The 11,624-nt window shown below is 49.7% G+C and overlaps 2 protein-coding genes across 2 annotated transcripts; both read right to left on the bottom strand.

The window, feature by feature from the left end:
• Positions 1-1,523: 1,523 nt before the first annotated feature.
• Positions 1,524-4,915, bottom strand: EMWEY_00014320 (26S protease regulatory subunit 6a, putative; the record flags this gene model as incomplete). Its single annotated transcript, XM_013477276.1, has 11 exons — positions 1,524-1,711; positions 1,880-2,033; positions 2,210-2,334; positions 2,509-2,635; positions 2,956-3,020; positions 3,200-3,256; positions 3,514-3,670; positions 3,851-3,910; positions 4,051-4,128; positions 4,418-4,492; positions 4,754-4,915. The coding sequence occupies 11 exons, from the start codon at positions 4,913-4,915 to the stop codon at positions 1,524-1,526; spliced, it is 1,248 nt and encodes a 415-aa protein (XP_013332730.1).
• A 2,733-nt stretch (positions 4,916-7,648) lies between these two features.
• On the bottom strand, positions 7,649-9,663 carry EMWEY_00014310 (hypothetical protein, conserved; the record flags this gene model as incomplete). Its single annotated transcript, XM_013477275.1, has 3 exons — positions 7,649-7,996; positions 8,353-8,428; positions 8,786-9,663. 3 exons carry the CDS (start codon positions 9,661-9,663, stop codon positions 7,649-7,651), a joined length of 1,302 nt encoding a protein of 433 aa, XP_013332729.1.
• Between the last annotated feature and the right edge of the window lie 1,961 nt (positions 9,664-11,624).

Below are 11,624 nucleotides of genomic sequence, written 5' to 3'. Positions count from 1 at the left end.
TCAGATTTACAGCGTGTTTAAATGTAATTGAGTGTCTAGCGACGCGTGAATGTTTCCTGAAGGCAGAAGGCCCTAAGGAAGTGGCTTGCGCACAGGTCGATTGCAACGGCACGAACCGTGGGCCGCCGGTGCCTTCTAACACTATTGAACTTCGCTCTTACAGTACCCCTAATTTTCTTCCCATTGTTGTCTATTCATTTGGCCTTATAAAACGTGTTCAGCATTGCGCGGGATCGTCTCTTGGCATCATCCCCGTTCTGCGTGTGGGAGTCCATCCGTCGCAATTGGCAGTATAATCCCATCCAACGTGTGCAAAATTGGAAATGAAAGGCATTATAGTTGGGGTTTTCGTCTTCTCCGTACTCTTCCCTTCCTGGGCTCTTTCAGATGATGCCTTCCCGCTGCCGGATACCCCAGCGGGCAGCACGCAGTTCGCGTATGACAATTTGGAGGCGTTGAGTTCTGGCGGGCCCGATAAAGGGACTTCAAGTAATCTGCGACCTTCACTGGAGTTGAGAAGGCTGTATAACATTAACTCCCCCATGACAATCCCCCGACCTAGAGGCTTCCCCGCACTTCTTGCCAGCTTGGGTCTTCTGGGCCACGCTGCCGTTCGAGCAGTTAAGGACTGGAACACTGTAGCGGTGCCGAGGCCTTATGTTTCTCTTCTACTTGGCAGGGCCAGGTTCGACACGTCGAATCTGGCACTCTTTTCTCTCATAGGGGGGCTCACACTCTTTTACCTTGGGATGAAACGCCGATGGAGAAACCATAAGGAGAGGAACCTCTGGAGGTTGGATGAACTTCTGCGACAAGACCGAGCAAGGGTTCATGCTATCAAAATGGGGATGAGAAGCAAGCTGTAAAACCACTAACAGCAATTAATCTGTCCTTGTATATAGAGCCGCCAACGGACAGAAACAAATCCGCTTGCACTTGGGCACCAGCAGAACACTTAGCTGGAAGGTCAGTAGTGCATATACCCACAGGGAGGCGATTTATTGTGAGCAATGCAGACACAAACTGCTCTGCACTTCGGTGATTCTTCGTCGCACGATCGGTGCCACGTTGTGCCTTGCACATCCCTTGAGTACACAGAAAAGTGTGGCATGTGTGGGGACTTAAGTGTGGCTTGTGCACTATAGCATGCCCTACTACCAAACCCAAATTTGAGTTGTAAGTTCAGTTGTGTCACTGGATCTGTTCAGCAGCCTTTGAGCGCCCCATCGTTTGGGGGACTGGGGGAGGCACACCCATTCAGCTGGGGGTCCCAAAGGGGAACCGCAAACAGGGAATTCCATTCCTTGTCAGCCCCGCCTATCCCAATGTTCTTTTTTATGAAAACGTGAAGAATAATGAAACAACCGGGAACGACTTGAACTCGCGGTCCAACGCTGTTCGACGAAATCAAGCGTTCCCAGTAGGGGGTGGTCATTTCCCATAGGGCGTCCATTTAACCTTTTCTAAAGGAATAAATGCTCCTTTTCTATATGCTCAGAAGGCAAGTAGCTGCACATTGGATCTCACGTGAAATAGTTCAGGCTTGACTTCTTCTTAGCTTGAACTGCAGCAATACCCTGGACAAAGTCCTCGTGCTGTAGCTCGGAGGCGTTGCGACGAAGTGCGATCATTCCCGCTTCAACACAAACGGCCTTGAGCTGAGCGCCGTTGAAGTCGTCTGTACTCCTAGCTAGCTCCCGGAAGTTCACGTCTACGCACACCACAAGGAGAACTCATTTCTGTGCTTTACGCATCCACTGCCACACATGTTCATTTGCTGAGGATCGAAATCCTCAGCAACGGAATGAGGCATCTTGGGCCATGCATAAGCACTGCACTGCTGGGAGACCGGCCAGTACCCAACTTGAGCGGTACCTACCCGCCTTGTTTACGGTCATCTTTCGGGCGTGAATTTGCAAAATTCGTTCTCTGGCGTCTTCGTTGGGATGAGGCAGTTCAATTTTCCTATCGAGCCTCCCAGAACGGAGCAAAGCGGGGTCCAGCACATCCGGCCTGTTCGTTGCTGCAATAACCTGCAAAAGATGAACAGGCCGAAGGCACAGCGCATACTACTAGCCACTGACTTCACGACTTCGACTGAACACGGCAATGTTAGTTAGAAAGTTAAAGGGGATCTGGTAGTTGTATAACCCTAAGATGAATACGGCTGTGCGAACCCTGTACCACTGAACCCCCGTCCACGACTTACTTTGATGCGGTCGTCGCTGCTGAAGCCATCCAGCTGGTTAAGGAGCTCAAGCATTGTACGCTGGACTTCACGATCTCCCGATAGCTCACTATCAAAACGCTTCGTCCCGATGGCGTCGAGCTCATCTAAAGGCAACCAACATGATAATGCCATACTTGGAAGGTACACAAGGCCAGCATAACTACCAAATCCACAATACCTCCCCCCTATCCCCCTAGGAGTAGGCTGTAGATGGGAACGCATGCATGCACACTTCGATGCTGGGAGGCAAAGCTAAATCATGTCAAGAACCAACATACCAATGAATATGATTGCAGGCGCTTTCTCCTTCGCCAGTTCAAAAGCATCGCGGACCATCTTTGCACCATCGCCAATAAACATCTGGACGAGCTGCGGGCCCGCCAACTTCAGAAACGTCGCCTTTGTCTGCAAAGGCACGCACCAATACGTGAGGTGTCTTACACCTCTTGAGCAGCTGAAGTTTTGATACTACGCATAGTGCGCCCGTCGCAAAAGTCGTTATGCATGCAATGACGTGTATACGGGGGAAAAGCTGGAACAGCACAACGAAGCATAGGGCGTGGTCCGTTGTGGACGCAACGACGTCCACTACGGAAGCTTAAGTCTGCTTGAAACGAAGACACAAGCCAAATACTCAATAGCCAGTTAACGCTAGCAATCATATATATTCAGGCACACTGTGCTCCAGCTATTCACAAAATGAGTGGCTGCAAGGCGGAGAGTACCTGAGCTGCGCATGCTCTTGCGAGAAGGGTCTTCCCGGTTCCAGGCGGCCCATACATCAGAACTCCTGAGCCGGATTGCACACTGCTTCACAAAATATTTGCAGACGGAAGGTTGACCAAATTACCAGTCGAGCTACAGTCGGAAAACAAATACACCCAGAAATTTTGGTGAGGCCACTTCACGTGAGAGAAAAGTTGAAGCTGCAAAACATGCCAAGGGCCATTTGCACCAAGCGAAGCTGACCTTTTGGTGGCCGAATGCCGATTTTATCAAAACGTTCCTTGTGCGTCATGGGGAGAACTGTGAGACATACACCGCTTCAACCACACTGAACAAGTGTGTGTTTGTGTATGTGTGTCTACGTTTTTGGGTAGGTGCCTGCATATGAGCGTTTTTTCGTTGTTGGTTTTGCAGATTTTAGCTGATAGTGGAAACACAAAAGCCCTTAACTCTACCCTGCTACTCCACAAGTAGGGGGATTCCCCTTCCCCAGAATGGCTAATGGCCCCCTGTCTAGAGATTCTGTTCGCTGGAAATTGACTGTGTGCTGCACCGACCAATGGCTTCAATTAGCTCCTGAATCTGTTTGTCGAGACCCCCAACATCACTGTACTCCTCTGTGGGTCGTTCGTCAACCTCCATTGCCTTTACCCTGGCGTCATACTCTGCAGGAAGCTTGTCCAGCACCAGGTACGAGTCCTTGTTGACCCCTACCTGCAGGTCACAAACTCTTGATCCCACGGCCTGAACAATAAGGCCTAAACTCTTCACCCCTAGTCCCTACTAGAACACGTTTACAGAATTCACAGCAGGCGTTGTTCACAACGGGCGTGGAGCCGGATACGGTGGTCACGCTACTGCAGCCGCAGAAGAAAACTACATGCAGGTACGCACCAAATCTCCAGGCTTCAGTTGATCTGCCTCCACAAGGCCAATGACGGGGAGAAAGACGGTCTAAAGCGCCCACAACGCAGCACATACCTGCCCCCGAACTAAAGTCAGCATGCAAACAGCAGCGCTTTCTTCCTCAAAACAGATCTTAAAATTATCTAGCTCTCTCATTTCCTTGCCTGTCTTGTAGAGGTCTTGATAACGATGCATTTCCCCTTTCGTTGCAGGTCAATGTCGGTGGCCGCCCCGTCCTCCTCTCCTTCCTCTTCATTATCAAACAACTGGAATACACAAATGCCAATTCCACAAATATACACATAATTTCCCATTACCTAGATTTCAAGGCATCTCTGCTGCTATGCCTGGTAAAACTGCAGACGTCAACCCGCAAGCAAATCCAGAAATGCACGCGGAGACTCACACACACGCACACACAAAGTTGACGAGGAAACACGCAGCATACTGGGTGAGGTGGTACCACTTGGCAGACAAAACGTCACTGCAGATGAACCTCAATCAACAGTTGCGAGCATGGTGCTGCTCTGCAGTGCACTGTACAACTACTCTCACCTCAACGACGCTGCCGACGAGATAAGGCAGTTGTTTGTTCAGCCGGATCTTTTCGATTGCCTCTTTGATCCTCTCCTGAAGAGCACACGACCACACAAACAAAAACCGTACATACATTGAGGGGTATTCAAGCAGCTGCCCCACAAGGCAGGCTACAATCGTAGTTCCACCTCTACGACGAAGCATATCCACAGCTGCACATGCAGTATGCGAAGGTAAGGACTCTTCCCATTTTCTCAAGCGCAATGGTTTCTCAAAAGCACGCATTCATATGCTAAGATGTGATTGAAGCCACAAGTGAACTGCTTGTATATAATACACCTATAGATTGGGCACCTGCATATTGTTCAGTTCAAATTTGAGCTTGTTTGCTTCACTCTTGAAGTACTTGAGCTCCGAATCAACTAAAGATGTCCTCATCCGCAGTTCTGCAGCCGTAAGATTGGCGACCTCAGCGGTCACACCATCTTCTTCTCCCCAAACCTCTGCTGAATCCATTTCGTGCAAGTATGGCGAATGCGGTAAAGCGAGGTGAGCGAGAGACGTGCAGCACACACCCGCACAGCACCCGCGTCGCGCGGGCTCAATTCCTGTTTAATGAAACCGCAGATGGTGGAGAAAGACTGAGTGGAATTGATGGCTCCTGTGCTTTTCGCCCCTGTGCTGTGTCTTCTCCTATGCTACTGGGGACGCAAAAACAACGATGTATGTCGATATGCCACCAACGACAGACCAACTCTGCACAGGGATCTCCAAAGAGCAGACCGATATAACCCAAGATAGAAGATAATGCGGATTTCTTCAGAAACGTAGAGGACAAACGACACCCCGACCGGCTTTTCGCTGCATGCAACAGCCGCGACCGCCAGACAAACAGAACAATGGTAAATGCAAAAGTAAATGGCCCACGAACCCTGCGGCTCAGGTAAACTTAAGCTAATATACGGCAAAAGGCGATGTAGTGGCACCAGCAACAGCAGCAGTTGAAGCAACAACAGCGCCAGCTACTCCAACGGTAGCCACCACAGTCGACTCGTGTACTGCTCACAAACTGTCGTCTGCGTTGCCTGAGACCCTTCCAGGTAAATTAACAAATAAAGGTATTTAAATGATGCTTGTTGTTTGACTGAAGCCCTGTACCCGTACCTGCTGCTTCTACTCGTTTTCCTATCCGTTTCCGTTCCACGCACGCACAGCCGCCCAAGGGCGGCTCACGCAAGCCTTACTATCAATGGTAACTCCCTATGCACAAACAAATAATCCTCATGTATGCAAGAAAACAGTGCCTTAGGGATTAATAGCCAAGGGCCTTACATTTAATGTATACGAGGTGGTGCCACTTTCTAGGAAGTGCGGCGCGCCCTGTTTGTGAACGGTAGATGCCGTTTGCAGAGTGCAAACAGTGGGAAAGGCCATTGATGCATAACTCGAACATACATACTTTTCCACTCATTAGGAGGTTCTCTTTTTGCAGGAAAAGATTGCAGCTGTAGGCAACGCATCATCATCATCACAATTAACTGGCCTCATAGCGCCCCCCTATAACTAGAATCAGTGGCATAGAGGACAGATAAGGGCCGTTTCAGTTTAGGAGCAGTAAGCTTGAAACAAACTGTATATGTCAAACAGCAATGTTGAAAGATCAATTAAGCTTTAGTGAACTTCGTTGGTGCTGAGGGTGTGTCTAGTAGTTGTATGTGTGGCGTATGTCCATGCTGGTTACAAAAAGCAAAATAAGATGGTTGGCTACAGCGCTTCCGACTAGTCACGGATCCAGGGGACTCCCGGGTGTATTGCTGTCCCCGAGGTAGCCGTACCACCAAACGAGCTATGAGAGTCGCGGTAGGCCGGCGCCCTCCTGCATCTGCTGGGTGACCCATTGTGATGCTCTCCTTGGAGATAGATAGACAAAAGGTGCCTGTTTATTACTAAGACGCTTATGCATCAGCATAATGGCGAACCAACACAAACTTCTTATTAAGGACTGCACCGGAAGACGGGAATGTTCATACCTGCCCTTGTGGGCATCCCACCAACCCAAGTGGCATTTCATCGAGCGTATCACTATCCTAGGAGAGTCCTTAAAACTGTGCGTGTAGGCGAGAAGCTTGGTGCACGATTTATCGCAGAGGGGCCTCTCCCTTGTCTCCGTGTTCCACAATGCGTATGGAAGTGGTAATTGCCAATGTGCACCTGCAGTGCATTGCTGTTCAGAGAAACTGCCGGGGATTCTGCAGTGAGTTGCTTTACTGCAGTTCAGCTATAAATTACAACATGTGGAGCTCCAGTCGGAAGTATAGCAGACCGCAGGCCGTCAACACCGCTTTCATCTTCAAGTCCGATATGCTCAGGTCTGTTATGTATAGCTTGGCAACTGAAACCATGCACTTCGGTGTATCCAGACTCCGTTGGTCTGCGAACCTTTGTTTCGCAATTCAAGTGGACCCACACCAGGTTACATGTTCTCAGAACTGCTTCCATGCACGGTATGTAGGTAATTCGAGTCACCTTGTACTGCGTCGGCGAACAACACCGGCAATCATAGTCGTGAAACTATGGAAAAAAGATGAAATGCATAGTTACACATGCGCCTTACATGGTGGTATACATTGCAAACGGAAGGGCTCCACATGCCCTCCTCCAGCCACGGAAGTCAATCGATGGGTGCGATCCGGGCAGCGAACATATCACCCTTACAGATGCAGGTAGTGCCTAGAGCCGCAACTACCGTCCGTCCAACTCTTGAAGTTCGGTGCTGCGACAGCTGCAGCGTTGCATGACATCGGGTCCTTACAATTCCTTATGCCTCCTCAGGCCCAGTGCAATGCGGAGGTTCACAGTAGCTGCGCATATCCATAGTGCATGAGTAGAGTGCAGCGTTTCCAGGTCATACACGAAAGAAAACAGCTGGCTGGCTGCAAGTGAGTACTATCTTTACATTCCGCAGTCCTGTTGCCACCAAGGGCGGCAGGTGGCCGGAATCTTAATAAGTTGATCTTCTGTGTTTTGTCTTCAAGTAGTGGCAAACACATTCAGGTCTATGTACGTACACGGCCGCATGCAAATAATGTGTTGGCAGGCACGGAGCCTGCTCGCTTGATGTCCACTGCATGTTCGCACCTGCTTCCGCACAGTTTGCAGAGTTCAGGTCAACGAACAGAGAGGGAGTTTGTACACTATCTGCCTGTGTAAAACAAGAGGCTTTGCTTGAGGCGGCATTACGCGTAGAAGTCAGTCAGTTTTGGCAGCATCGCTCGGTGGTTGTGGCCTGCTGCTCATTTTATCTTGAGAATTAGTTGAGTTCTCCGCAGTGCCTGAGAGGTTCGCATGGGCCTGAGCAGAAGGCTGAGCACGGTTGCCGCCCGGCAGCTGAGAGCTGTTGTCCTTCTTTTGTCTCAGACCCAGCGTCCCTTGCAGGGTATCCTTGATATTCGTGAGCTCGAAGTGATTATCGTTTTTCTTTTTGCCCTTTTCTGCCTGGCCCTCTTCGCATATTTCGGACGCCTTCAGTGCAGCCACATCGTCCATATCCACGTCCAAGTCCAGCACCCCTAAACCATCACCAGAACCGTGCCCACCCTGCAAAGCGCGGGGAGCAGCAAGTAACGAAGAATTAAAGGCAAGGAACCAAATGACAACACCGTAGCCACCAAAAGAAGATACAGTAAACAAGAAAAGGGCAAACACGGATCACTTTATCCGTGCACACACTCTGCGCTTGGGTACACTAGCGGCTTTACATAGACCTCAGAACAGCTGATACACGCATGAATGCTAGGCCCATCACGGCCTCCACGCAACGTGCAGCAGAGCAACCAGCTGCGCGGTGAAGCTGCCCTTCAAAATAAGAGCGGCTGCGTTCAACCAGTTTGAATACACACATGAATCAACGTACGAGACACAGAGAAATACAGGGAGAAGCAAACAGAACTTACCCTGGTTGTTAAGGCCCGTTTCTCCAGGAAAGGGTCGCTACCTCTTCGCCCTCGATCAATCAGTTGAGCGAGCGGTCTGCACACCGATCACAGACAAACAAGAGCATTTGAACCATCTACGTCTGGTCAAATGTAGCACGTGTGCGTAATCAGCAGCACGCACACGAGCCCGAGAGGCGTTAAAGTCACATAAGAGAGCCTGCAGCAACCGGCGTTGCTCTATGATGATGGGGCATAGCAGTTCCTGCATGCGACGTCGCTGCTCCTGCATCAGGGGAGCGCTGAGATACACCGAAAATTTTATGTACTACACACATATTTGCATAGATCTATGTTTCCACGATATTAAAGGCTAGGTCTGGCTAGAGCAGCCTGCCTATCTGCGCGTGTGCGTATTTCCCCTGTGTCAAGCTTCATAGATAAGGCTGCTTACCGGTTGGCTTGTTCCTGCCACAGGGCCCACTTCTGGTGTTGCAACTTCCGGAGGTTGTACGCAGCAGCTAGTGCTAACCAAAGCATCCAGGGCAAGGTGAGGACCATGACAAAGCTGATCCAGCATCCGAAGAAGGTGAAGAGCTGAGGAATGAAAAGACTGCCGATCCAGATGACAAAGAAGCCTATGCCTATAGTGGAAATAAGAATAGGCAGCCAGCGTTCTGTTGATCTATATAGCAGCCAGACCAGCACTTCAAAGCCCGTGAGGATCAAATAACCCAAGGCAAAAGCAATAGCCACACCAGCCGTGTACACCATCGCATCAGGAGATACGAAACGAACACACAGCAGGTAGCGATAATTGTCAAGAATCTCATCCATCACGTCCTCGATCCGGTTCTCTGCTATCTCCTTGAACTTCACGCAGACATTGGTGGGATTGGAGTAGAAATCAAAAAAGTGATGGTGGTTCTTCAACCCAAAACAATCGCTTTCCCACAAAACGCATTGTAGGTACAGCTGGAGGGGGCCCCGGCGCTGCGAAAAGTCAATGGCCTTGTATGTCAAAACGCAGTACTGCCAAACAAAGCAAAACATAACCAAAAGAGAGGCCCTGACCATCCAAATATAAAGCATACGGACCTTGTGGGCCTGCCTTCCCGATGTGATGTCGACATCAAAGCAATGCATCCTTCGCCTCTCGAGGGTCACCATCCGATAAGCGTGTGGCAGAATAGAGACCGTGCGGGAGATGGAGTACATGATAAACAAACATATTATAAATATAGAACTCAGCACAAGCGTGAGTAGGTTGTACGTCTGAAGAGACCAACCCAAAGGCTGGGGAGAGTACGGAATGTGCGTTGGCATGTCCATCTTGGCCAATAAGTTGAGAATGTTCGTTGTAGACAGTGTGCACTGCCCTTTTGGGGTGGCTGGGGCCCTAGCGTCGCGAGAGCCCTGAGTAACTCGTGCGTACCTCTCCCCTGCGGCTACCGCCTCTACAGAAAAAAAACTAAGCTGCAGGTGTAGCCAACGAGAGAAGGGATGACCCAATCATCGGCTTCGCCATTTCCTCCCAGACCCAAGGCCACTCGATGTGATGGATCTGGGGGTTGCTCCCTGATAAAGTAATGTTGCAGGCACAAAGGTCCCTGCTCGTTGATGGCTGGCTGGCAACTTAGCGCCTCATAGGGAGCTCCTAATGGAGAGTAACCGAGAAGACTACTCAAAATACTGGGGAAGTGGCTCACAATAAGCTGTTGGAAGTATGGCCAAGCCAGGAAAAGGGGTCCCTGCATGCACTGCCGCTGGCGGCCCTGACTCACCAGAGGAAAAGAGGACTCCCCCGATGCAAATATAAGAAGCGATAGAGCCCGACCTTAGTGAGAAACGCCACAGTTTTTCATTTTGTGGTGGTAACAAGGCAAAAACTTTCCCCCATTTGTACAGGAGTGCGGACCCGGAAGCTTAACCCAGGTCTGCAGTAAACAGAGGTTCAGTGAATGCAATTGCTGCAACTCGTGTAAAGCGAATCTCCCGCATTAAATATCTTTTTTTGCTGAGTTTGTACATCATTTTCTGTAGCTCAGGTTGTTCTGGCGTCATCTGACCACGCATGTGTACATCGCAGTGGCAAGTTGTGGCAGGCGCCGCTGGAGTGACAAGTGTGGACAGCGGCATTTCAGACTCACTTTCTACCTCAGACCATTCGTCTCCACTTAATTGTGTCAGATACTTTGTTTTAGAGGCCGCTCGTCGTTTATTTGTATTGGCCCCTACCCAACGAGTAGGAGTGCCCTGGTACAACCATTAAACACCACTGCCTGCACTGTAGCGTTTGGAGAATTTGGCATTTACGATTTGTCTTGAATTTATAGGTTGTTTATTGTGAGCCCGTAAAAATGCGTGAGTACATACTGACTCCTACACGTTCTGCTGACTGTTCGGCAGACAATACCACTCTTATGTACATCGGAGGGACACCTTACGCAAAAGTGGCTCAGTTGCACGAGGCAGTGGGGAGCTCCTAACTTCACAGTTGCACTGTAACGACTTTTTTGTGGGAATAGCACGATTGATCTTCCCGTCCAACAGAGTCCAACAAAGTGGAAACTCTTGGAAATGCCAGACTGTCTCCCTGACGTGTTTGTGACGGAATCAGTGCTTTCCGTCCAGAATTTTAACAGAAACTGTCCGGCGAAAGTGAGAGTAGTTGAGCTGTGTGAGTAACAGCTGAAGGTGACTTGGGGGGAACAGCACGTTCAACGCCTGCGCGGAACGTCGGGAATGGAACCCATGGAGCCACTGTGCCCCCAAAGGAACGGCCGGAACACCTTTGCAGCATTTACTTCATTGGCATTTGCTTGCAACTTCAGTTGACGCATTCGTCAGTTGCCTACCTGGTTTGTTTTGCGAGTCTGAGTCTCCTAACAATGAAGACTTGTGTAGGTTCGTTTCCGGGGAATCGTGGGTATCCTTGGAGTGACTGCATCTCCTAGTTTTGTAAACGCATGATTTCATGGCCAGCACGGAAGGACTGTCAGAAGGGATCCTGAGAAGCTAGAAAGTTCGACGAGTTGTAGAATTCGCGCACAATCTGCACAGGACGATGAGTCCAACTAAACAACATCCTCTTGGAGCGTAGGGAAGTGCAAGAGAAAAAACAGTGCTCAAACCTATTTAGGGATGACATATTAAGGAACATGCGACAGGATATATGTCTTAATAACTATGACCAAACCCAGGTATTTTTCAGCACCCCACAAGTAAATTTGGCTTGAGGTCCGATCATGTGCTTGCCTCGTAGGCTTAAAATTATATTTGGCTCACTTGAG

Source organism: Eimeria maxima, genomic scaffold, assembly GCF_000499605.1.
Source record: "Eimeria maxima Weybridge genomic scaffold, Emw_scaff110, whole genome shotgun sequence".
Lineage (NCBI taxonomy): Eukaryota > Apicomplexa > Conoidasida > Eucoccidiorida > Eimeriidae > Eimeria > Eimeria maxima.
Note: the sequence above shows the minus strand (reverse complement) of the source record. Positions and strands in the feature narration are given on the sequence as shown.